General features: G+C 44.0%; 1 protein-coding gene across 1 annotated transcript in view; it reads right to left on the bottom strand.

Moving 5' to 3' along the window:
• LOC117363037 (histone H2A.V) overlaps positions 1-17,175 on the bottom strand; it is a 98,452-nt gene extending 81,277 nt beyond the window's left edge. The window contains exon 1 of the mRNA XM_033950221.1: positions 17,043-17,175. Coding sequence (XP_033806112.1) covers positions 17,043-17,045 — 3 coding nt within the window. The 5' untranslated portion in view covers positions 17,046-17,175. The remainder of the gene's footprint in view (positions 1-17,042) is intronic.
• Positions 17,176-27,793: the final 10,618 nt, after the last annotated feature.

Raw genomic sequence — 27,793 nt, 5'->3', positions numbered from 1 at the left:
TACGGCCTCAGCGAAATCAAAGCCGGAGGCTTGTATGATGGCAACAGGCCCCGCCGGGGCCTGTTGAAAAATAAAGGAAAAAATAAAGTTTTTTAGTTTTTTTTTTTAGATTAGACAGAAAACAGAAAAACCCGAAGGAAAAAAAGCAGAAAAAATCAGAATAACGCGAGCGGGAAGGCAAAAAAGGAGTGTTCAACAGCCGTTGAATACCACATGCGTCTTCTTCGCTCCGCGGAAACGAAGAAACTGGAGACCACGCACTCCTCCGTCGGGCGGGAAGGCACTCGCGCATGCGCGGTGCGGCCAACTAGAACTTTCTAGTTAAAAAGGTCCGTACCGGGGCTCCGTCGGTGACGTCACCCATACGTTAAGAATATGCTGCCTGCTTGTCCTGGGATAATAGAGATCGCGCGCTGACACTTGCTACACTTCTTGAAGCCCATAGAAGTGAAAACAGCCGCCGCAAGATCGAAGTCGTCAGGTCGCGGTTGAGTGGCCGGCTTCGAAAAACAGACGGAAGAAGAAAAAAAATTATTTTTTTTTTACCGAAAATAAAATAAAGGACAAAAACAGCGATTCGTGAAGAAAATAAACACAAACCGCAGTTATAGAAGGCACAAGTAACTAAGTTAATGCAGAGAGTTGAAGACGGACTTCTCGGCTCCGTGGAAAACTAAGAACTGAGGAGACGTGCCCTGCGCTGGGCAGGAAGGCACTCGCACATGCGCGGTGCGGGCAACTCGAAACTTCGAGTTTCTTCAAGCAAGTCTGCTTGTGAGGCGTCCACATCCGGGCTCCATTGGATGACGTCACCCATATGTGAGAATACCTGCCTGCTTGTCCTGGGATAATTACTGTTATGGGCACACAATTATTGGTACAGCCTGAGATATTGGTTCTTGGGGTATGGTTAGATTCTCAGCTCTCAATGAAACAACACATAGCTAAAGTGGTACAAAGAGGATATGCACAACTTCATATCTTTAGATTAAAACAGATGCTCTTTCCTGTGGATTTTCGCTCTGTTGTTCAAGCTTTATTGCTATCTCGAATTAATTACTGCAATTTATGTATCTCAGATTGTCAAAGAAAACATGCAAACCTGTTCAACTTCTAATGAATTCAGCGGCTAGATTAATAATGGGCATTTCTAGGATTGCCCATATTACTCCAATCTTGAAAGCTCTCCATTGGTTACCTGTTCAACAAAGAATCTAATATAATAAAATGCTAGGCCGCGCATGCGCACTCAAAAGTCGCGTTCCCTGATCCGTCGCGAAAACACGACTGCGCATGTGCGGCCCCGGCTGCGGCTTTCAAATTAAAAAAAAAAGTTACACAGCTGCGGCGGCCTTCCTCACCCCCGGCTCTCACTGTGCATGGTACCGGCTCCTCTCTCGAACTGCACCAGGATCGAGAGAGGAGCTGCGGCGGCGGCGGCTTTCAATGATGAAGAAGCTGCAGCTGGGGCAGTCGGGGCCTCCCCCGCCACGCACAACCTGCTCCCTCTCCTGCAGCTCAGACACCACAGAAGCGTGAAAGCGCGCAACCTGGTCCCTGCGTCTGCCTACCCTTCCCCCCAACACAGCGCATTTGCCCCCCCCTCTCCAGAACTAATCGATAAATGGAGCCGGGCCGCCCTCCGCAACAGACCACAGGAGTCCTTTGCCGCTCACCCCCCTTCCCTTGCCACTGACTCGACTACCTACCCGGCGATTTAAGCAGCGTGTGCAGGCGTCTTCACACGCTGCTTCAGGCCCTTCTACTGCCCTGATTTGCTCTGCCGCGTCTCTGATGATGTCATCAGGGACGTGCCAGAGTAAATCAGGGCAGTAGAAGAACCCGAAGCAGCGTTTGAAGACTGCTGCATAGGCTGCTTGAATCGCCGAGTTCCTAATCGGGTACGCGGGAAGGGAAGGGGGGGCGGCAAGGACTCTATCCGAGTAAATAAAAAACTCTGGGGAGAACGGCAGAGACCGGCCCTGTACTAACTCCCGTGGACAGGGGGAGCAGGAAGAGGTGATGATGGACAGGGGGGGGAAAGGAAGGGAGGCCTATTATTGGACAGGGGGAGCAGGAAAAGGCGCTGATGGACAGGGGGGGGAAATGAAGGGAGGCCTGCTGATGGACAGGGGGGAGGAAATGAATGGAGGCCTAATGCTGGACAGGGGGAGCAGGAAGAGGTGCTGATAGACAGGAGGAAAAAAATGAAGGGAGGCCTACTGCTGGACAGGGGGAGCAGGAAGAGGTGATGATGGACAGGGGGGGAAAAAGGAAGGGATGCCTATTGTTGGACAGGGGGAGCAGGAAGAGGTACTGATGGAAAGGGGGGAGATAAAACAAAGGGAGAAGGGCTGCTGCTGGATAAGGGGAGCAGTGAAGGGGTGGTGGTGGACACAGGGAAGGTAAAAAGAAGGGAGAATGGACAGGAAAAAGTGGCTAAGGAGACAGAAAGAGAAAAAAATAAAGACAGACACACACATATATTCTAGCACCCGAGGAAGGAAAATGCTGCACAGGGAAGTAGGGAGGGGGGAAATGCTGATGCACAAGAAAATGGAGGGGGAGGGAATGCTTATATGGCTACTGTACAGGAAAGTGGACAAGGGGAGATAAATGCTGCATAGGGGGCAGAAAGAGAGACAAATAGAAAGAAAGACAAATAATAGGAGGGAGGGAGACAGAAAGAAAAGAAGAAAGACACAAGGGCAGGGAGTGAGACAGAAAGAAAGAAAGACAGACATACATATATTCTAGCATCCGTTAATGTAACGGGCTTAAAGACTAGTTTGCTATAAAGCTCTGTCTGTTGTTCATCCAATATTGTACTCCTTTTCTCCTACTTGCTTTGAAAACTTGTGGAAAATCTATCAACCCGGAAGATGTTTGAGATCTGAAGGAGGGATGTTGCTCTTCAGTTTAAAAGAAAATGGGATTTGTTATGTTAAATCTAGAAAATCTATTTTCTCACTTGCCGGTAAGAATCTCTGGAAATCAATTCCAAGTATGAGATGCAAAGATCGTATTTTAAGAAAATGTTTTAAAAAAACACAATTATTTGTGGACACCTTTCTCTAACCCTGTGGTTGTTGTTTGTTTTGGATTTTTGAGAATTTTGTATTAGGGAAATTTGTGAGGAAGATTGACTATTTATTTGAAGCAGCAAAGAGAAGGGGAGAGAGGAGTCTAGGAGAGTGAGAGCAGAGGAGCAGCGAAGCAGCGAAGAGAAGGAGAGCCAAGGAAGGACAGCTCGGGGCAGCGGTGAGAGTTAGCTCCACCCACCCCCACCACGTCGGCAAGGCAGCGCCGAAATCTTCCTTATAAGGGGAGGAGCCAACGGCGCGCCGCCGTTCAGCACGAGACGAAGGCGAGTGACTAAGGCGCTTGCCTTAGCAAGCTCTCCTTTGAGAAGGAGCCGTAGGAGCCGGGGAAACTTGGACACCAGCAGAGTAACACCATCAAACTCACACCAAGTGGGAAGGTAGGTACAAATCCTATACTTTAGCTAGCTACACAACAGGGCACACTCCCTCACATACCACACACCTAAAGGTGACTCCGACACTGTAACACAAGCAGACTCAGAACAAGCAGGAAGGGAGACCAGGTCTTTAGCTAGCTACACAGCAGGGCACACCTAGAGGGGAAACGAGCACTCATAGACACTAACACAAAACACTAGCGAACTCAGAACAAGCAGTAACACTATTACACTCACAATAAAAAGGAAGGTAGTAATCAGGAAGCCAGAAAACATCCAGACGACAGAGACAGAAGGTCCACAACCGATTCGCCCAAACAACTCAGAAGGGGGACAAGAGATGGATGCCCAAGGAAGCCAGAAGGTTAGCTTTCCAGTCTTCTGCACCAGCTGCAATATATACGACTACCTCCCTTCGGGGACTAGGGCATACATTTGCAGTCGTTGCATGGAGCTAGATAGCTTGAAACGGCAGGTCTGCTGCTAGAGGAGACAGTGCTGGAACTAAAAGAACTCCTCACCTTTGAATAAGAAATCCGCACAGGAGAAGCTTCTAGTGCATTTCAGTCCAAACAAAGAGGTCAAGGAACTAGAAAGATACATCGAGGAAGCACACCAGCAGCATGTGGAGAATTGTACCCGAACAACTCAGGAAGGCCTGGACGAGAGAAGAGAAGACACCCCTGCAAATTCTGGAGAAAAGGAAGCAGAGATAAGGGGCGATCACACACCAGGAGTAAGAGCGAGACTGCATGGGAACACCCCACCACCACCCGAAGAGCAGAAAACAACTTCAGGAGTATAGCAGGAGGGAAAAGATTGGTCCTATACCATGGATGTGGACTTACGACTCCCAAGGAACCACCGAATACAGAAGATGGGGATCATTGTGGGAGACTCCATCGTACGGCATGTGGACAGCTACACTGGAGGGAGAGAGGATAGAATCGTCACCTGCCTACCGGGAGCAAGAGTGAAGGATGTGGCAAACAGGATCTCCAGGATCATAGACAGCGCAGGGGGAGAGGACACTGCTGTGCTTATCCACGTGGGAACCAACGATGTGAGCAGACGGAAGTATGACAGGGAAGAAATGAAGGGCCAGCTCCGCTCACTCGGAAGAGTACTGAAGATCAGGGAGGTGAAGGTGGCCTTCTCCGAGATCCACCCGGTACCAAGAGCGGATGGAAGGAGACAAGAGGAATTACAAGCGATCAACGCCTGGATGAGACGATGATGCGAAGAGGAAAGCTTTCACTTCGTGCGCAACTGGACGGCGTTCTGAGGAAAAAGCAAGTACTACAGAAAGGACGGACTACACCTCAACAAGGAAGAAGCAAGAGTATTGGCAGGCAACATGAAGAGGGCCATCAAGAAGGCTTTAAACTAAAGGACAGAGGAAAGCCGACAGTCGACCACCAGTTGATGGCCCAGGCGACAGGATGTCCCGAAGAGGGAACTATGGACAACTACTCAGACACAGGAGGGGACGACCAGAAAGCAAATAAGAGAGACAACACAAGAGCAGTGAAGGATACTGTGAAAGAACCAGGGGAGACTGCTAATCTTAAAGAGTCCAAGAAGGCAAGACAAAGGGAACTCAAATGTATGTATTCGAACGCTAGAAGTTTGAGAAACAAAATGTGAGAATTAGAAGCAATAGCAAAAAACGATGAACTGGAAATCATTAGCATAACAGAAACTTGGTGGAATGATAAAAACAAACGGGATACAGTACTACAGGGATACAAACGGTACAGAAGAGATATAGAGGGGCAGAAAGATGGAGGTATTGCCCTATATGTTCAGGAAGGAATAGAATCTGTGAGAGAAACTATGATGGAAGAGAAAGAGAAGCTGGAATCCCTCTGGATAAAGATTCCCAGACACAACGGAGCTGACACAAAGATTGGCCTTTACTACTGACCACTAGGACAGGGGAAGGAAACAGACTCAGAAATGATAGAGGAAATTAAACACGAATGTAAGACAAGTAATGTCGTAATATTGGGGGGATTTCAATTTTCCGAGGATAGACTGGGACCTGGGGACCTCAAATTGTGGCAAGAAGGCAAAGTTCCTGGAAGTGCTAGGGGACTGCTTCCTGGAACAATTGGTGGGAGAGCCGACAAGAGGAATTTGGTCCTAAATGGCATTACGGGGCCGGCAAAGGAAGTAGCAGTCACGGTCCCGCTGGGGACGAGCGATCACAACATGATCAACTTCAAACTTGCTGTCAGGAAGGGGAAAGGTACTAAAACCTCAACCACGACTTTAAACTTTAAAAGGGGAAGATATGATAGCATGAGAGCCATGGTGAAACAACGGATCAAGAAAAAGATGGGCAAAGTCGAAACGGTAGAACAGGCATGGTCCTTTTGAAAAATACTATCACAGAAGCACAAAGCCTCTACATTCCGCGATGTCCAAAGCAAAGAAATCCAAAGGCGTGGCTTACCAAGGAGGTGAAGGAAGCCATAAAAGAAAAGAAGGACTCCTTTAAAGCATGGAAACGACGAAAACAACTGAAACTTGGAACAAACACAAGCATGATCAGAAGTGTCACAGGGCGGTGAGGGATGTCAAAAAGGACTATGATGAGAAAATAGCGCAGGAGGCCAAGCCCTTCTTCAGGTACGTGAAAGCGAGAAAACCTGCAAAAGAGGCGGTGGAACCACTGGACAACCAGGGAAGGAAAGAGTACATCAAGGAAGACAAACAAATTGCAGACAGACTAAATTCCTTCTTTGCGTCTGTCTTTACGAAGGAGGACACTGCAACAATTCCAGAAGCAGTGAAAGTGTTCAAAGAAGTAACAAAGGACAGCCTTACCACAGTAGAAGTGGACTTGGACCAAATTTACTGCCAGATCGACAAACTCAAGAGTGACAAATCTCCTGGACCGGACGGAATTCATCCGAGAGTCTTAAAAGAGCTAAAAGTGGAAATCGGAGAACTATTGCAAAAACTTGCCAACCTATCAATCAAAACAGGACAGATACCAGACGACTGTAAGATAGCGAACGTCACGCCGATATTTAAAAATGGATCAAGAGGAGTGCCAGGCAACTATAATAATAATAATAATAATAATAATAATAATAATAATAATAATAATAATAGTTTATTTTTATATACCGCCATACCCATGCGAGTTCAAGGCGGTTTACATTGAGTTACATTAGGGTCTGCTTAGACAGGCAGATTTACAATTATTTGTCAGAATTACAGATTTGTTATTTGAAGTACAGAATAACAGAGTTTCAATTATTTATCAGCTTTATTTGAACTAGAAAGAGGATGCGGAAAGAGGGGAAAAAAGGGGGGAAGGCCTCATAAGGGGGCCGGATTGGGGAGAAATTGTCAGGGGGGGGAACAGTTTGGGTCTTGTTTGCGGAATAGGTAAGTTTTAAGTGATTTTCTGAAACCGAGGTAAGTGGGGGCCTCTAGTATCATTTGTGCTAGCCATGGGTTCAGCTTGGCAGCTTGGAAGGCGAAAGTTCTATCAAGGAATCTTTTGAAGTGACAAAGTTTGGGTGAGTCTCACGTCGGTCCCTGGGAAGATGGTTGAGACTCTGATCAAGGATAGCATAACCCGGCACTTAAGACACACACAACATGGATTGAGGAAAGGGAAGTCACATTTGACGAACCTACTTCAATTTTTTGAGACAGTGAACAAACAAATTGATAATGGAGAACCGGTGGATATTATATACTTGAATTTTCAGAAAGCGTTCAACAAGGTTCCGTATGTAAGACTTCTCAGGAAATTGCAAGGCCATGGCATAGAAGGAGATATACTAAGATGGATAGGCAAATGGCTGGAGAACAGAGAGTGGGCATAAATGGGAAGTTCTCAGACTGGGAGAATATGACTAGCGGTGTGCCCCAGGGCTCGGTACTTGGGCCCATCTTATTTAATATTTTCATCAACGACCTAGAGGATGGAACATCCAATGAGATCATCAAGTTTGCAGATGACACCAAGCTATGCCGGGCAATCAAATCGCAGAAGGACAGTGAGGAACTCCAGAGCGACTTGAGACGATTGGAGAAATGGGCAGATAAATGGCAGATGAAGTTTAATGTGGAAAAATGCAAAGTGATGCACTTAGGCAGAAAGAATAAGGAACACAAGTATAGTATGTCAGTTGCAACTCTGTGAAAAACCGAAAAGGACTTGGGTGTATTAATTGATAGGACCCTAAAGCCATCGGCGCAATGCATGGCGGCAGCGAAGAACGCAAATAGAATGCTAGGCATGATAAAGAAGGGAATCATGAGTAGATCGGAGAAAGTAATAATGCCGCTTTATAGAGCGATGGTCAGGCCACACTTGGAATACTGCGTCCAGCATTGCTCTTCATACCTAAAGAAGGATATAAAAATGCTGGAGAGGGTGCAGAGACGAGCAACGAAGCTAATAAAGGATATGGAGAACTTGGAATACGAGGAACGACTTAAGAGACTGGGATTGTTCTCCCTTGAGAAGAGGAGACTGCGAGGGGATATGATCGAGACTTTCAAAATACTGAAAGAAATCAACAAAATAGAGCAGGAAAAAAAATTATTACAATGTCCAATGTGACGCGGACAAGAGGACATGGACTGAAGCTAAGGGGGGACAAGTTCAGGACAAATATCAGGAAGTTCTGCTACATGCAACGAGTGGTGGACCCCTGGAATGCTCTCCCGGAGGAGGTTATTGCGGAATCCACCGTTCTAGGATTTAAAAACAAACTAGATGCACATCTCCTTGTGAGAGGCATATGTCAGGTGTACACCTGGCTGGGCCTCTGCGTTTGTGGATCGCCGGTCTTGATGCACTGAAGGTCTGAGCCAGAGATGGCGCTTCTTATGTTCTTGAAAATGTGGATGTAAATGTTTTAAACATCGCTTAGATTTAAGCAACTAATTTTTAAAATAAATAAATAAGGGAATTACAGGCCGATAAGTCTGACTTCCGTGGCAAGCAAATTAATGGAAATGCTTTTAAAACAGAGAATGGTGAAGTTTCTAGAATCCTGTGGATTACAGGACAGGCAGCAACATGGATTCACTAGAGGTAGGTCTTGTCAGACAAACCTGATCCATTTGTTTGACTGGGTAACCAGAAAATTTGATAGAGGATGTGCACTAGATGTGATGTATTTAGATTTTAGCAAAGGCTTTGAAAGTGTTCCACACAGACATCTAATAAATAAACTTGCCCTCAGGATGAGTCCCAAAGTAACAGGCTGGGTCAAGAACTGGTTGAGTGGAAGGCAACAGAGGGTAGTGATCAATGGAGATCACTCTGAGAAAAGGGATGTTACCAGTGGTGTGCCTCAAGGTTCTGTTCTAGGGCCTCTTTTTAACATTTTTATAAACAATATTGCTGCAGGGCTGTCAGGTAAGATTTGCCTCTTTGCGGTTGATACCAAAATCTGCAATAGAGTAGACACCCAGAATGGTATGAATAACAAAGAAAAAGACCTGGCGAAGCTTGAACAATGATCTGAAATTTGGCAGCTAAAATTTAATGCTAAGAAATGCAAGGTCATGCATTTGGGATGCAAAAACCCAAGGGAACAGTACAGTTTAGGGGGTGAAGAACTTATGTGCACGACAGAAGATCGGGACTTGGGTGTGATTGTATGTGATCATCTTAAGATGGCCAAACAGGTTGAAAAGGGACGGTGAAAGTTAAAAGGATGCTAGGGTGCATAGGGAGAGATATGGCTAGTAGGAAAAAGGAGGTATTGTTGCCCCTGTATAAGATTCTGGCGAGACCTCATTTAGAATATTGTATACTATTCTGGAGGCCGCACCTTCAAAAAGATATAAAAAGGATAGAGTCAGTCCAGAGGAAGGCTACTAAAATGGTATTACATTACATTATATTACAGATTTCTATTCCGCCTATACCTTGCAGTTCAAGGTGGATTACAAAATATTTGACTGGACATTTTCCAGTGAAGATACAATTTTTTTTTTTTGAGGGGAACTTATGAGTTGGATAGTAAATTGACATTGCAGGACTGTGCGATATAGACAGATAGATTACAGTTAGAGTAGGTAAGGTTACAAAACATTTCAGGGATCTGTTTATTTAGGTGTTTTGGGGAGGATTTTTTAGGGGATAATTATCTGGAGGTAAGGTGAAGGGGGGTTAAGTTGTTTGGATGAATTTTTTGAAGAGCAGGGTTTTGATTTCTTTTCGAAATGTTTTGAAGTCGTCCATTGTCATCAGTAGGTTGGAGATGATATGGTTGAGTTTTGCTGCTTGTGTTGCCAGAAGGTTGTCAAACAGTTTCTTGCGCTGTGTGCCTTGAGTGGGGGGAAGGCAAAAGGGTTCGGGGTTCTTCTGTGTCTTGAGGTGAAGATCTGGTTTAAGTGGTTATTTAGGTAGGAGGGGGAAGAGCCGTTTAACGCTTTGAATAATAGGCAGTAGAATTTGAATTGAATTCGTGCTTGTATGGGTAGCCAGTGAGAGTCTAAAAAGGCAGTTGTAATGTGATCATGTTTTCTCAGGGAGTATATCAGTCTGAGGGCGGTGTTTTGTATGGTCTGAAGTTGTTTTATCATAAAGGCTGGACAAGGTAGATAGAGGGAGTTGCAATAGCCCAGCAAACCTAAGACTAGGGATTGGACAATTAGTCTGAATGATGCTGGGTTGAAAAATTTTCTGATTTTACGTAGATTTCTCAAGGTTAGAAACGCTTTCTGGGTTGTCTTGTTGATTTGGGACTGCATTGTGCAACATCTGTCTATCGTTACTCCTAGGATTTTGAGTTTGGGTTGTATCGGGTATTTGGTATTTTTGATTTTCAGTTCTGTGATGGTAGGAGTTTTGGCCTTTTCTAGCAAAAGGAATTTTGTTTTTTCTGGTATGTGGTCTTCATAAGGCTTATGGGGACAGACTTAAAGATCTCAATCTGTATACTTTGGAGGAAAGGCAGGAGAGGTGAGATATGATAGAGAAGTTTAAATACCTACATAATATAAATGCGCATGAGTCAAGTTTCTTTCATTTGAAAGGAAACTCTGGAATGAAAGGGCATCGGATGAAGTTAAGAGGTGATAGGCTCAGGAGTAATCCAAGGAAATACTTTTTTACAGAAAGGGTGGTAGATGCATGGAACAGTCTCCCGGTAGACAAGAGACTTTATCTGATTTCAAGAAAGCCTGGGATAGTCACATGGGATCTCTTAGAGAAGAAGAGATAATGGTTACTGCGGATGGCCAGACTGGATAGGCCATTTGGCTTTTATCTGCCATCATGTTTCTATATTTGTCCTTTTGTGTATGGGAATTGTCTTAGCACTGTAAGAAGTTTGAACTCATTTTATTGTCACTATTCGAAGTCTCTCTTTTCACTTATTATTGGAAGCCTTTACTCAAAACTCTCTTATCACGAACCTATATTATGTATGTTAACTTGTAACCCATTCTGGGCTCTTTTGGGAGAAAGGACTAAAAAAAATAAAATAAAATTAATGTGCAGGTGGGATAAGGAGACAGAATAATGCCTCAAAAATTAATGTCAGTTCCAAGACGCTGAGATCATCAGCTGCCAGCTGGTCTAAAATCTCAGACCTCCAGCGAAGGGAGAAGATGGAATGCAGCCAATGCACTGAAAGCCCAAATGACTATTACAGAGACCATAATAGACTGCACATAAGTTCATAATTTTTCAGAGGGCTAGCTAGATTCTAGGGCAGTGGTCTTCATTGCAGAGCTCGCAAGCTAATGACAGCCTACAGAGACCTTTTTGGCAGCACGTGCTGCAGTCTGAAGTTCCATCACTTAAGCTGCGCGCTCTCTCTCTTTTCAGGATGCCGGCAGCTTAAGTGAGGTAAACACACTGGCTTTGGCAACCGAGAAGTTTTCCCTCTGCTACTGCTTCCTATCCCCGCACAGGCATGAAGCAGTAGCAGAGGGAAAGCTTCTGGGCCAGTAAAGGCAACGTGTTTACTTCAATGCTGCCGCAGCCAAATAAAAAAAGAGCAGCTGCCACCAGATCCTGTGGATGGGAGGAACACAGGGGAGGTTGCAGTGGCTTGCAGGAGGAGTGGTCCGTAGGAATGGGGAGAAAGAAAAGATGCCAGACCTTAGGGGAAGGACAGAGATGTCAAAGTATGGTAGGAAGGAGACACCAGATCACAAGAAGGGAGAAAAGAAAGCAGAAAGATGGACTACTGGAGGGGGAGAGAAGGAGAAGATTCCAAACTAGGGTAGTGAGGAAAAAGAGAGGAGAGATATATTACTGGAGAGGTAAGGAAGGCGAGAGAAATACCAGACCAGGGAAGGGAAGAGAGAGGTAGGTAAGAGTAGGACAGAGATGCCAAACCACAAAGGGGAAGGAGGGGAGACTGATGTCAGACAACCAGAGTTGGAGAGAGAAGGAAATGTAGCTCGGTGAGGAGACGAAGGGAAGAGAGGGAGAAAATGGTGCACAAGGATGGGAGGGGTGGGGAAGACAGATGGAAAATGCTGTTTAAGATGGGAATAGGGAAGAAAGGGAGTAGTTGATACATGTGGAAGGAAAGGCAGAGAGGGAGGAGATGGTGCATATGGGGAAGACTTAAGCAAGCAAAAATACTGAAGAGTTGAATATAAAGTTGATGCCAAAGATTGATGTAGGGCAGAAAATGATGGAGAGAAATACAGCAAATGCTTAAGAAGGTCCTGAAAACAGAATTAAAGAGCACAGACAGAAAGAAGTGCAACCAGAGACTGGGAAAAATGATTAGAAAAATAAAGTCACCAGACCACAAAGGTAGGAAAAATGATTTTATTTTCAATTTAGTGATTGAATGTGTCAGTTTTGAGAATTTACATCTGCTGTCTATATTTTGTACTGCTCAGGAAGAAATGCATTCGTTTCTATTTCTCTGGTGTTTAGTTTGTGTATACCAGTGTCGCAAACTTTTTAAATTGCAGTACACTAATCTCAAGGCTGCGGTTGGAGGGCACCCGGAAATACGTGGACGTCAAAGCAATGATGTCACATGCATGCATGGATGTTCTCCAGCTGCGGCCCTGAACCTCCTATTACCGCAGGTGTGGGGAGGAGGGTGATGCAGGAGATGTGAGGAGGAGCAGAGGCACAGGCGCCAGCTACTAAAAGAGCATGTCTCGCCATGAAAGGCACATCCTGTAAGCAGGCAGCTGGTGCCTCTCCTCCTCGCCAGCATCTCACAGCACACCTGAAATCTGCCAGGGCACAGGGTTTGAGATACACTGTACATATGCAGAGATATTTGGGCCAAAAATGGGGGGGAGGGGGGGCTCGGCTTATACTAGGGTCACTTTTGCCTCCCCCGCACCCTTTCCGGACCAGTTGCAAGCCTCCACCAGACCTGCTGTAAGACCTGGTAGTCCAGCGGTGAGCTGGGACAGGAGGGATCCCTCCCGCCTCCTGTCCAAACCAACTAAAAAAATATTTTCCCTCCCCCACTTACCTTTAAAATCCCTGGTGGTCCAGTGGTGAACCAAAGCAGCCTTCCTGCGCTCCTGCTCCATGAAGAGCCACTAGTGAATGGCTGCTACAAGTTCTTGTGAGTCCTGTGCAACACACAGCAGCCATTCACCAACTGCTCTCCACAGGGCAGGAGCGCGGGAAGGCTACTCCTGCTCCAGTTTACCACTGGGAATTTTAAAAGGTATGCAGGGGAGGCAAAAGGGAAGTAAAAGAAGTCAGTGTTAGCCAGGACAAGACTGATCACTCCTGCCCATCGCTGAACACTGAGGATTTAAAAAGTACACGGGGGAGGCGAGAGGGAAATAAAAAAAAGTCAGTCAGCTGAGACAGGAGAGATCGCTCCTGCCCCAGCCCACTGCTGAAACCACCAGGTCGTACAGCAGTCCCGGTGGAGGCCTGCAAGGCATTGGTCAGGAAGGAGGGGACAGGTGCCGAGTATAGCAGGGCAGGGCACTTAAATAACTCAGATCCTCAAAAGGTTAATAGTTTTCACATTTTTTTACTATTTTGACTGAACACTTAAATAACTCACCAGTTTATATTTGAGTCAACCTTTTATCCTCCTTTTTTTAGGGGGGGGGGAGGAAGTTACCTTGGTTTATATTTGGGTTGGCTTATATTTGAGTATATACAGCAAAGTGTGTGCTAGTGTGCCACCAGGGAGGAGGCGAGGCGCCAGCTGCTTACAGGACATGCCTCACGCGGTGAGGCACATCCTATAAGTAATCAGCCGCCAGCAGCACTTCTCCTCCTCTACGCGCCTCTTCTTTTTCAGCCTCTTCTTTTTCAGCACCCCCCACTGGCAGCCCAGGGCCCTGTCAAAAGAGCATCTGAGCACTTCCAGGTGGCATCAAGATGTAGCCACCAGTTTAGTGTACGACACACTAATTAATATATGGTGGTCCTGTATTTGAATAGGGTTTATCTGTGTTCTGCATGTGTTGATGAAAACCAGGTGTTCTAGCTAAGAATGAATGTCAAGAAGCATTATCGATGTCATCCATGTAGGGAGATATTTGTCGGCTCTCCGTCAATCCTTTTAGACTCAAAACAGCACTCACTTAAAAATTAGCAATGACCACTGTTCTAGGGGAACGGACCCCCAAGCTCAAATATTTAAGCAGGCTGACTGAACAGGTAACCAGCAGGTCTCCCAGGCAGTTGCCCCAGGAATATTGGGGACCACTGCTAAATACCCTCAAATTTAAAAAATTTTTTAAACATAGCAGATCAGACCACCACTGTCCAGCTTGCGTTCAGAACTGGATAAGGAAGAGGTGTTGAAAACTGTGATAGATAACCTTCTGCACAACTTGTGGGTTCAGACTGAATACTCATCTGTCCAGAATGACACACCTATTGCTCTAGAAAAGTGACCTGATCCTCAACGTAGACTAAGACATAAGCACCCAACAAGCAGTATACATATCCCAAGACGTACCCAGTCACAGTATCTGCAGATAAACATATGGCAGCAGGGAAAGGAAGGATAGGTTCTATTCCTTGATGCCACTGAAGACAAAGCAATGCAACAGTCTTGCAGGTAAGCAAGTGGTGACAGAGGAAGGAAGAAGAGTGCTGAAGGAATGAGTGATGGAGACGAGGCACAGTAGTTGAAAGATAGTTGATATGGAAAGGGGGTGGGGGGACCAGAGATTAGGTGATGCTGGACACTGGGAGATAGGAAAAATGATTCTGGATTGGGGGAGGGGGAAGATACCAAGAGGGGCAGTCCATTTAACATTTCTTCCCTTTCTGTGTCCAAGAGACCCTGACAAAACTGAGAAAAGCAGAAACCAGATACTAGAACCAACATGATCAGAAACAAAATACCCAGACAACAAAAAAAGGTAGAAAAAAGTAATTTTATTTTCTATTTCATGATTAGACTGAGTTTCTAGAATGCACATCTGCCAGAGCTGATGGGAGTTCAGTGGGGTACTCAGTTGAAGTTTGACTTTAAAAAAAAAAAAAAAAAAAAGGAAGTACTTAACTTGAAGTTGGGAAAAACTGGACTAAGGTACCTACATAGAAGACCATTGCTTAAAATACGAGGTTTCTATACTTTAAACATGGAACATGACTTTGAGTGGAGGCCACTGTATTCTAATATACAATACAAATCAGGGCAAAGATATGGCAAGAGAAGTTTTGGGCAGCATGCAAGGGCTCCTATACAAGTACCTTAACTCAGTACAGCAGACTCAGAACATTTTGGACTTCTATCAATCAGTGTTTGTTTTCCCTATGTTCACAACTATATAGACTGCATTTATATCCAGAGTCAGAAAAGCCAAGAGTGCCAGATACTTGTCTGCTGATGGAAGCAAGACAGGACTACATGGACCTTCAGCCTGTCCCAGTAGGACAACTCTTACTTTGTCATAAAAGCTTTTTCTGTATACAAAGCTGCCAATAAACTACCATTTTTAAATCTTTAACGATTCCTACATTTCCCAGTGTTGCAGACTACTCAAAATTTAGATAAAATTACAATAACTACTTTGCACTACAACTCTAAATATTAAACATGAAAATAAACTTACAGGTTACAAGGTAGAATTTGTTATACCACCATCCCAACATTAATACAGTTCCTCAAAAAAGATGCAAATGTACTGTTGCCAGTGGCCAGAGTATGAATTTAAGAGAAAAACTACGCATGTCACTTAATTTGTGACACTCATGGGGCCTGAAGAAAAGTCTGTCCTAGTGCTACACAGTAGACAGTTTAAGTTGTGCTATACTTAATGCAATACTCAAACTGACAGCTGGACTTGTGAATATAAAGCTCATATTTTGAGCTCATTTAGGACTATCCTTAACTGCCCAATGTCAACCTACAAAGAAGTTTTCTTCAAGCCTAGAGTGACTTAGTATACCAGCCTATATCAAATTGAAGTGAAATGTCATGATTCTGATGGAAGAAATTGATATGCCAAGGGTTTCCAGTAGGGCGAACTTAAACAAATCAAGGTGCCCTTCTAATTGACAGGATGTGTGCATCTAGCACTGCTACAGAAAAAAGGTCTTAACTTAAGCAGCACGAGGTTTGCATGCCTATTTTCCCCGTTTTCTAAAGCAAACACTGAAGTAGTAACCGACAATCACCCTAGCTTTCCAAATAAGAAAACTATTGCCATAAGATAACCTTTGCTTATATTGTCGAAACGAGAAAGTTTTCCTATATTTTTTTTCCTCCTGTTACACTCAATACAAGATCGACAATCCTTTTAAAAGATGAATGTAAAGCATGAGAAAACGCTTAGACATAGAAGGTTGGCCGTTGAGTGTGCAATCCCCTCTTTTAAACTCTCCTGAAGCACTGGGCTTCAGATTCTACAGTACGTCTGGCATCCCGCGGAAACTTCAGGTACCCGGATGTACAGACCCCAAACAGGGAATCTCCGCCACCACTGTTATTGCCTCCTCTATTCCATGTACTACCCAGATGCCACCCTCCCCCACTTCAACTGTCAAGTTCTCTGGCAGCCACCCTCTCCAGATCCCAGCGTCTGATCTAATCTCCCACGCGGCCAACTGCCACATTCCTCCCAAAGATACTACGAATTGTATCACTAGCATTAGGGACACGGTCGGGAAATCATTCTGCGACAGGCAGAGAAACCCACTCATACAGCCTTCCAACTTCTCAAGTTAAAGAAATACAATCATGGTCTTTGTGGTAATGTTCTGGATGGGTGACCTCCTACAGCACCTGCTTAGATATTATCAAAAACAAGACGAACCTCTACCACGCCAGGAGAAACTCTTTACTACTAGTTCGTGAAACCAGATCAAAAATTATATTCTTTCGTCCTCACCGCACAGAACATTTCCCGCCTAAAAGTACCTCTCCTAGCCAGACACTAAATCCTCCTACTAGTTTATCTCCACCAAAAACAACCATGCTCCTACCTTCCACAGAGCTCAAGACACACGATCACCAACTGACACGTTAATATTCACGCACGGAACTATAGGCCCTAACATTCACCGGCCTCCATTAATAAGAGAAAACGTTTCTCTTCGCGCGCAAGTAGCTCCTAGCAGTCCCACTCGCCTGGTAGCACATACCCATAACCTTCTTACCATGGTTCCGAGCTCTCGAGTTTCCTGTCACAGGTAGCGAGTAACCGCTAACTACGAAGAGAGGGGGGGAAAGGAGAAAAAAAAAAAAAAAAAAAACCAAGCGTCAACACACGATACCCACACGCTCCTGACGGCACACAATAAACCTCAAGCGCGAGGAGCTAAGGCATCTTGCCACCAATCCGAGTTCTCCTTACTCCTTTGAAACAGTAACGGACCCAATCACCGACCCTCTTCTACCATAACTCGCTCCTCCCTCCCCCTCTCTCTCTCTTTCCTCCACCCTGCACCCATTTTAACGGCTGGGGTTTGGGGTTGGTTTTTTTTTTTGCACACGGCACACCATCTAAAGAGGCGGACCTAGGAGGAAAAAAGGGAGGGGGTTGGTTGAACGTCACTTTATTTATCCCCGACTTATATTTTGCCCTATCAAATCAGAAAGGCCAAACGATGCAAATAAAGTAAAGAGATTCAGCCAGTCAAAATAGGTAAAAAAAATAAGAAGCAGGGATGGTACTATAGGTTACATTATGTCAACCAATAGGATGACTGGATTAGTCTTATCTTATTATGGGTATTCCCGTTTCCTGAATGTTCCTTGCAAATTAAAAGAAAATGTTAATTTTAATGGTCTGTACTTACGTTCGGTAGTTTTTGTTTCAAAACAAGCTGTGACTTTAGAGGGATTTTCTCCTGAATCCGTTTACTTAAAGTCACCAAGAGTTTAAATATGTGGTGTATTTGAACCTCCAACTATTGTGAAGGAAAACGAGAGCTATAAATGTGGGATTGTCCTGGCAGATCCCACTCTCGAAAGTCTTACAAAAGGAGCTTCTGTTTTTTTGGCTCTTTAACCAACCAGGAACAGGGCATTACTTTGGTAGGATTTTTCTTTCTTTTTTCTTCCAGGTATAAGTACTTATGCAACCACAGTATGGCTGGGAAACATCATGTCAACAAGCTGCTGCTCAGGTTACAGCTTCTGTATCTGTGCAGACAGAAAAGGTTACCCAGGCAGAGGGAGTAGTTCCATGTCTGTCTTCATCTTGAATCCCTCATGAAGGAAGGAAATGAGAGAGGAGGAGGCAAGACTGAGAAGCATGGTGAGAATGAGAGGTACATTGATGAAATGGTTTGATTTCCAGCTGGTTTATGATTTCCAGCAGAGGCTGTGCTGAGGGAAGACAGCTGGACTCACATTACAGAACCCTGCAAGATTGGTACTATGACTCCACCCACCCTTGAACTCAAAAAGAACAAAGAAGATTACTAAGATTATAAATTATTAAAAACACTGCAATAAAACTAAGATACAAAGCTTAAAAAATGACCATGTTATGCCCCTATTGATAAAATCACACTGGTTACAAATCACACACAGAATCACTTATAAAATTTTACTACAGTGGTGCCTCGCATAACGAACGCCTCACACAACGAACGCTGCACACAACGAACTTCATGTCTTGATTCACACAATGAACTTCGTTTCACTCAACGAACTTCACACAACGAACTTCGTTTCACACAACGAAGTCGCCCGAGCTGCCGATGTATTGCATCCTTCCGCGCAGGCACTGCAGGCAGTCGTTAGTCACTGCGCTTAACTGCCCTCTCTCACTGTATACAGTCGTCCTTTTAAGATAAACTCAATATTTTTTATATATCATGGCTTCTAAAAAAAGCAGAAAGGTGATTTCTGTTGAAATGAAACGGGAAATAATTAGAAGGAGTGAATGTGGGGTAAAACAGTGTGACCTCGTCAAAGAGTTTGGCCTCAGCAAGACCACCATTTTCACCATTTTGACAAATTTATCTTTTTTTATGTCATCTTAGCATATTTTATGCTGCAGAACGAATTATTTTTTTTAACATGTATTGTTATGGGAAAACGCGTTTCACATAACAAACTTTTCACATAACAAACTTGCTCCTGGAACGAATTAAGTTCGTTGTGTGAGGCACCACTGTACTTACATTTGAAACTAAAACCACACATACCCCATCCTTCATTGATAGATTCCTTATCCCTTATTGCTTTTAAATAATTCTTCATTAAAGTAATCAGCATCTTCTAAATATCCCTTCACTACGACAAACTTTTTATGATTCCATCAGAAAAAAAATATTTTCAGTCACAGCTCCAACTGCACTGAGATGAACTCGAATAGATGTGGATTTGAGGCCTGATTGAGATAATGCAACAGGTAATCCAAAAGAGAAGACAAGGAGGTAAATTTAGGCTCCTTGCGATGAATGGTGCACCAAGCAGGAAATCTAGTCCATTTCTGGTTGTAACAATGTCTAGGTTTAGGCTTCCTGGAAGCCTTTAAAATGTCCTTGACAGATTGAGAAAACTAGCGTGGCAGTTAGGTTGAGAGGTACCAAGCTGTCAGGTGTAGAGACTGCAGGTTGGGAGAAGTAGAGACCCCTGACTGTGTAAGCAGAGAGGGAAACACTGGTAGAAGTAGTGGCTCCGTGCTGCTGAGTTGAAGCAGAAGGGAGAGCAGAGTTGTGTGGGCCACCAAGGAGCTATGAGAACCATGGTGGCATGTTCGTCTTGAGAATGAGAGGAAATGGAAGAAATGCATATAGAACTGATTTGTCTATTCCAGAAGAAAAGTATCTGCCTCGAGGCGATGAGGAGAATATATCCTGGAGCAGAATTGAGGCAGTTGTTGTGGGGAGACGGAAATAGATCTATCTGAGGAGTCTGCCACTGAGAAAAAATGTGATGGAGAGGTGAGGAATTGAGTGTCCATTCATGAGGTTGTAGAAGATGACTCAATTATTCCGCCAGTTTTTCTTCTTGAATATAGACCGCTTTTAGAAAGGTGTTGTGAAGGATTGCCCAATTCATACCTTTTGAGCTTTCTGGCGGAGAGGGAGAGATGCTATTTCTCCCTGCTTGTTGAAGTAGTACATGGGGACTTGATTTTCTGTCCGAATGAGTACTACTTGATCGTGGAGAAGATGCTGAAAAGCTTTGAGAACATTGAAAATCACTCTGAGTTCCAACCGATTTAAGTGACACTGACGATCTGTAGTGGACCAATGGCCTTGAGTACGTAGACCATCGAGATGAACCCTCCCAAGCATAGGTCGAAGAATCTGTCGTGAGGTCCTTCTGATGAGGGGGTATTTGAAACAGTAACCCTCTGAAGAGATTGGAAGAGAGCATCCACCAGTAGAGAGACTGTCTCAACGAAGGAGTCACTGTAAAGTGCTGAGAGAGTGGGTCTAAAGCCTGTGCCCACTGAGATGCCAGGGTCCACCGAGGAATCCTGAGGTGAAATCTGGCAAAGGGAGTCATGTGAACTGTAGAGGCCATGTGACCTAAGAGAACCATCATGTGTCTTGCTGAAAGTGAATGAGAAATGACACTTGGTGACAAAGTTGAATGAGAGCATCCTGACGCTGCTGAGGAAGAAATGCTCTGAGATACACAGTATCCCGTACAGCTCCGATGAACTGTAGAATTCTGAGAGGGTTGGAGCTGAAAAGTTGATTTTGCATCCCAAGGGTTGAAAAAACAAATAATCCGTTGGGTCGCAAGAAGAACCCCCTGAGATGTTGAATTGTTGATGAGCCAGTCGTCCAAGTATGGGAATACCTGGATATCATGATTGCGCAGAGCTGCTGCCACCACTATCAGGCACTTGGTGAAAACTTTGGAAGATGATCCAAGTGAAAAAAACAGTACTCTGTACTGAAAATGATGATTTCCCACCCGAAATCTGAGCTTGGAAGAAGTTGGACGAATAAAAAAAAACGTGTAGGCCTCTGAGATTCAGGGATCATAACCAATCGGTTTAATCCAGAAGAGGCTACAATGATGCTATAGGTAGTATTTGAAATTAATCTCTGACAAGGAATTTGTTCAGGATAGGTCCTTCTTCCTTGGGACAAAGAAGCAACGAGAGTAAAAACCCCATGGCCTGCTGTCCCAGAAGAGCCTCCACGATGAAATGGAGACAAAGCGGAGCTTAAGCTGCATGAAGAAGAAGGGTGGTCCAGAAAGATGGAAAGGATACTCTTTTGTAATCAGAAGAAAGTGTAGAGAGAGGCCTTTCCAGATGAGAGTGAGGTCCCATCATTGGTAAAAATGATGGAAACGACCCCCTGTGGAAAAAAAAAAGAGAGAGGTAGGACGAAAAAGGTTATACTCTCTGTGAGTTGGTTAAAAAGTCTAAGAAAGCTTAGGTGCAGCAGGAGTCTGAGGTTTACGCTGCTGGTATTGCTGCTGTTTCTTAAGAGGCGGCCTTGAATCAGGTGCTGCCTTTTAAGGGAAATGACTTTGGGAAGATGGAGGAGGTGTAGAACTTTTATCTGTGGAAGGGTTCGGGTTCGATCCGATGATGGAGGCAAATAACTTCTCATTCTCAGACAAGCACTTTGTAATTGCCTCAATAGAGTTATCAAACAACTCATTGCCTTGGCATGGGATGTTGGCCAGTCGATCTTGTAGATTTGGGTCCATATCTATGGTGTGGAGCCAGGCGAGATGGCGCATCGCCACCGAGAAAGCAGTGTGGCCCTGGAGGACATCTCAAAAGCATCATATGCAGCCTGGACCATATGTATGCAAAGTTGTGCTAGAGTGGAATGCATATGCTTGAACTCTGTCAGGCGATGCTCAGGAAGGTACTTGAAAAAAGCGGGCATAGCATTGACCCAATATTTGAGATATGATGTAAAGACAAAGTTGTAGTTTAAAATTCTATTTGTCATCATAGAATTTTGATACAGGCATCGGCCAAATTTATCCATGGTCCTTCCCTCTCGGCCAGGTGGGACTGTGGCATAGACCTTGGCCGGATTGGTTGTTTTCAAGGAAGACCCAAAAAGGAGATTGATGGGATAGTTGAGACTTTTCAAATCCTGTACAGTGAACCATTTGATATCAAGATTCCAGATTCGCTGGTACAGCAGGTATGGAATATGGTGTAGCAAGATTTCTTTTGAAAGTTTGAGTGAGAATGCTATTCATGGGTAGTTTAAATGAATCCGCATGAAGATGAGGTATACCCAGTTCTTCCAAATACTCCTTAGAGTATGTTGAATCAGACTGCAAAGTGATGTTAAGATCTTTACTCATTTGGTATAAAAATTGAGTAAAGGACATTGAAGCAGAAAAGGGGAGATCCTGTTGAGTCAAAGACGACCGGGAACCCCTTGAAGTATGTCTCACGACAGAGACAGAGGATAAAGCCGCTATGGAATATTGACACCTGAGATCTGAATCCATAGGCAAAAAAAACCCAGCTGGTGATGAAAAAACACATGAGTGGGGACATAGTTATACCGGGCTATAATCTTTTCAGGAAAGACAGGATAGGAAGAAAAGGAGGGGGAGTAGCGTTAAAGATTATATTTAAGCCACACAATTGCAGGATCTGCAAGGCAAGGAAGAGGCACTGTGGATCAATTTGGAAAGAGGGAATGGTAAATATATTTACATTGGTGTGATATGCAGGCCTCCACAGCCAGAAGAAGTGGACAGAGATTTAATAGTTGACATTCAGAATATATCTAAAAAAGGGGAAGTTTTGCTAATAGGTGATTTTAACATGCTGGATGTTTATTGGGGTATCCCTATTGTGAGGTCTTCTAGGAGTAGGGAGATCCTGGATTCTCTACAAGGATAACTGTTCCAGCAGTTGGTAATGGAACCCATGTGGGATGGAGTCATACTGGACTTAGTGCTTACACACGGGGAAAGTGTTTCTGATGTTACAGTGGGTGATTATCTGGCATTCAGTGATCATTGCATGGTATGGTTTAATATTAAGACAGGAATAGAGAAGGCTCATTCAAAAGTAAAGATTCTAGACCAAGCATGTGAAATTCAAAGGCTGACACAGGCCAAATAAACAAGGTTGCAAAAAAAGCAAAAACTACAATAAGGGATAAAGGAGAGGGACTAAGAGGAAAGAGAGGGACAGAATACTGGAGAATGGGAGAAGATTAGATTTTTGCAAAGAGCCAATTTTTCAAGTGTTTGCGGAAGGATTGGAAGGAGCTTGAGTTTCTGAGCGGGGATGAGAGGTTGTTCCAGAGTTCTGTGGTTCTAAAGGGGAGAGATGTTCCAAGTTTTCCTGCGCGGGATATACCTTTTATAGAGGGGAATGATAGTTTCAATTTTTGGGAGGGTCTGGTGGAGTGTGGTTTTGAGGAATTCCAAAAGAGTGGGATAACGGGAGACAGGACGCCATGTAGGATCTTGAAGGCTAAGCAGGCACATTAAAGAGGACTCTGGAGTATACTGGGAGCCAGTGAAGCTTGGAGAGGAGTGGGGAGACATGATCGAACTTGCCTTTTGCAAAAATAAGCTTAGCCGCGGCGTTCTGAATTAGCTGAAGTCTATGGAGGTTTTTCTTAGTTAGGCTTATATAGATGGAATTACAGTAGTCCAGTCTAGAGAGGATTGAACGAGGACGGTAAAGTGGGAATGATGAAAGCAGGATCTCACCTTCCTCAACATATGAAGGCAGAAGAAGCATTTTTTTATCAAAGAGTTGAGGTGATCATTGAAGGAGAGAGAGGAGTCAATGACGATGCCTAGGACTTTGCTTGAAAACTCAAGCTGAAGAGTGGGTCCAGAAGGTAATGAGATGGAGGTGAGTAAATGATCTAATGTTGGGCCGAGCCAAAGTAGTTTTGTTTTGGACTCATTCAGTTTCATTTGTACAGATTGGGCCCAGGATTGGAGATTCGTAATACAAGTGGATATGTTCTCAGCGAGGTTAGAAAGGTTCGAGTCAGTCTCGAGGAGGATGAGGATGTCATCGGCGTAGGTGTAGAGAGTTTCTAGGGGGGATAGATGAAGGAGTTTCAGAGAGAACATGTAGATGTTGAAAAGGATAGGAGAGAGAGGGGAACCTTGCGGGACTCCACATATCGGTTTTCAGTGGGGGGATGAAGTACCGTTTAGGTTAACGGTGTAGGAGCGGAAGCGTAGGAATTTCGAGAACCAATCTAGAACTGTGGAGCTTATGCCTATTTCGGAGAGTTGGAAGATAAGGATATCGTGATGGACGACGTCGAAAGCTGCGGAGAGGTCGAATTGTAGGAGAACAGCGAATTTCTTGCAAGAATGGAGTTGTTGCACTTTAGAGATTAGTGAGGCCAGAAGGGATTCGGTGCTGAAGTTGGGTCTGAAGCCGAATTGGTGGGGTAGGAGGATAGAGAATCTTTCTAGGTAGGATGAAAGTTGAGTGGATATGATGGATTCTAATAACTTGGTTAGATGATTTTGCTTTGATCTGGTCACTTAAATTGCCGGCCAAATCAGTAATTCTTCCTGCAACTGTATTTTGAGACAAAAAGATTGTATGAAAAACCTTCACACTTCCAGGACAAACAATTTCTGCAGCTTTAATTAGACATTCCTTGAAATCACCTTCGGTAAAAGGTTTCAAGTGTTTAGTTATCAACTGTAATGCGCTCTATAAGGGCATAACTAAAAAAGAAATAAGAAGACTCCAAATTATATAGAACACTGCAGTGAAGATCATATTCAATGCAAATAAATTTGATCATGTTACTTCCCTCCTTTATAAAGCACATTGGCTACGAGTTGAACATAGAATCACATACAAAATTCTTTTAATGACCTATAAAACTAGACAAAATAGTCAACCAGAATTTATCAATAACCTGCTTATTCCCTATAGTTCATCTAAGGCTTTAAGATCTGTGTCTAAAAATTTGCTATCTTTGAAGTTTATCAATACAATAAGGCCAATCATTTTTTCTGTCACTGCCCAATCTCTTTGGAATAATACTCCTGTCCACTTACAGGAACAGTTAAATCTTAACCATTTTAAAACAAAACTAAAAACATTTCTTTTTCTTGATGCTTTTGAGACCTAAATGCCCTTTTTAGGGCTACGTAGTTTTAATAAATTTTTTTTTTTTTAAATACCTTCCCTTTTTGTCTTTTCCCTATATGTTCTCTTTCTTACTTGATAAATTGTAGTTCTGTCCTTCCCTCTTGTTTCTGTTTGTTTTTTGTATTGTTTTTAATGTTTTGAATTATGACTGTTGTTTCAAAGAGTGTATAGTTACCCCATATACATTTTATAAAATTTTTGAATAAACTTGAAACTTGAACTCCGGCAAGGCGTAGCTTGCATGCACCGCCGGTTCACTTTCTTGTGATACTTTAGTAAACATGAACTGTTGTTTTTTCAGTCCTAACTTGAGCTCTTTCAACTTTTCTTGTCTCATTAATCCTTCGTAATTGTCATATTTTGATTTATGCTGTTCATAGTGCCGTTTAATGTTATGTAACTTTGGCACACTAATAGCATTATTACATATCAAGAAAATTATTTTATCTTTTACTTCACAGCAAAAATACTCCAATTACCACTTTTCTTGGAAATTTCAATGTTCATCATTAGTTTTTCATTTAGTTTTACTACCACTTGGTTTCGATAAAGACATAGAGGGGCATAATAAAAAAAACGTCTAAGTCCCCTTTTGACCTAAAGCCTTAAACGTTGAAAGTAGAAACAGGGAAAATGTCCATTATTTTTTTAAAAACGTCCAAAAGGAGGGTTTTGTTTTTTTTGTTTTTACAATGGCCTGCCTCTACGTTCAGCTGTTTAGATGCCCAGACCACCACTACATCTAAACTTACATCATATAATCAACCTAAAAAAAGCCTAAGTCCCAAACGTCCAAAACAAGGACTTTTAGGCGAAGGAGGAGCCAGTCCTCCTTCTCTCTTCCTAGGAACTTCCCCTCCTCCCTCCCAGTACTGCAGCCAGCTTGGGACACACTGGGAAGATTCTTTCCTTGGGAGCCTCCCTGTTCTTTTCCCACACTGAGGCTTTAACTTTCTCTGACTGGGCCTTGCCCTCCTGGCTAAGCCAAATAGCTTTGCTCCAGTAATGTGACCCATCCATTCCATTGTCTTCTGGATCTGGAATCCTAGCAAATCTTGAAGGAAGAATCACCGCTGGCTCTTGATACCTACCTATCCTTAAGTAAAATAAAAGAACACTCCCTGTGTGTATTCTCAGCCTTATTCACAAGTTGTTTTAGAAAATAAAGTGAATACAATCAGTATTTTCCCTGACTAACACTGTCTATTTAATACATTCCTACCTATATTACAGAGTTGCAAGGGGCCCTTTTGTGGGATTTAGGGCACACCCCCATCCCTGCTAATCCCCACCCACAGCTCTATCCCAGGATCACCCCAATTCAAAGCCTATGGCATGAAAAGTTACCTCCCCTTTCAGTGGCAGCAGGAGACACCTTAATAAAATGTCATCTGCTGCCAGAAGACCAGTCCTTTAGCTTTTATCTTGACTGGTCCAGATTAGGGTTACCATATTTATAAAATAAAAAAAGAGGGCACATGACCAGGTCCCTAACCACCCTGACCCCCCTCACCACACCCCCACCCCTGCCTCCTACCAGTCTTGCTCCATCCCCACTCACCAACTTTCACCCCTTAGTTTCCCTGCCTTATTCGACAGAAATATCACCTAAAAAGTATCTACACAAACCTCTAAATCAATTTCTAATATTTCAAACATGTCCACTCCTGCGTATAATACAAAAATGTATTCTACATGCTGTATTTCTCTTATCTCTGCATATTGTAATTCGCTGACTGTTCATCTCTCTTCAATGTAAACCGCCTAGAAGTCTCACGACTATGGCGGTATAGAAGAATAAAGTTATTATTATTATTATTCCCATCCTCTGTACTATTTTAGTGCTCTCTCCCTCCAGCTCCCCTCTCCATGGGTGCTTCTCTCTCTCTCTCTTCAATCCCCCCCGCATGCACGGGTGCTTTTCTCTCTCTCTCTCTCTCTCTCCAAACCCCCTCCCATGGGTGCTTCTGTCTCTCCAATCCCCCCTCCTGTGGGTTCTTCTCTCCCTCCCTCCCTCCAACCCTACCATAGGTGCTTTCTCTCTTTCCCTTCTTCCAACTCCCCCTTCTTGCAGGTGCTTCTCTCTCCCTCACTCCAACCCCACCTCCCCATCCAGTGTGTGCTTCTCTCTCTCTCACCCTCTTTCCAATTCCCCCTCCTGTGGGTGCTTCTCTCTCTCCTCTCTACCCCCCCCCCCCCCCTCAAGCAAGATCCAGTGGTGCAGGCTCGATCTCTCTCCAGTCCCAGCACACCCCAGTATCAAGTGGTTCTCCGCTTACCTCCTCTGCTGAAAGTAAATCTTCAGGCTGGCCAGCAGTGTCAACAAGGTGAACCTGCTGCCATCAGCCTGCCTGGAAGTCTTCATTCTGCAATGACTTCTTGTTCCCACATAGGTGGGACAGCTGCAGAATGAAGGTTTCTGAGGCAGGCCAATAGCAGCAGGCTGACCTCGTTGATGCTGCCAGCTGGCCTGAAGATTTAATTTCAGCAGAGAAGGTAGGTAGGGAATAGGGGCGAGGAAAACCTGGACAAATTTCTCACATTTTAGAAAGACGTCCAAGTAAATCAGGATATCTGGTAACCCTAGTTGTGGTCCAGTGGCAGCAGGAGATGATGTTTTATTAAGGTGTCTTCTGCTGCTGCTGGAAGGAGGAAGTTGCACAGCAAATCACAGCTCCTTAGAGCTGTGAAATGACCTGCAAAAGCGGGAGACTCCCACCAAATGTGGGAGACTTGGCAGATCCAATATTGCCTATGACTTCTAATCAGTATCAGGAACTGTTTCAGTAAAATTGGAATTCCTTTCTTTCACAAAATATTTCACCTCAAGCCTAAGGAAGTCCCTGATTGACTAAA

Source organism: Geotrypetes seraphini, chromosome 6 (genome assembly GCF_902459505.1).
Source record: "Geotrypetes seraphini chromosome 6, aGeoSer1.1, whole genome shotgun sequence".
Classification (NCBI taxonomy): domain Eukaryota; kingdom Metazoa; phylum Chordata; class Amphibia; order Gymnophiona; family Dermophiidae; genus Geotrypetes; species Geotrypetes seraphini.
The sequence above is the reverse complement of the archived record's forward strand: the minus strand, read 5'-3'. Positions and strand labels throughout refer to the sequence as shown.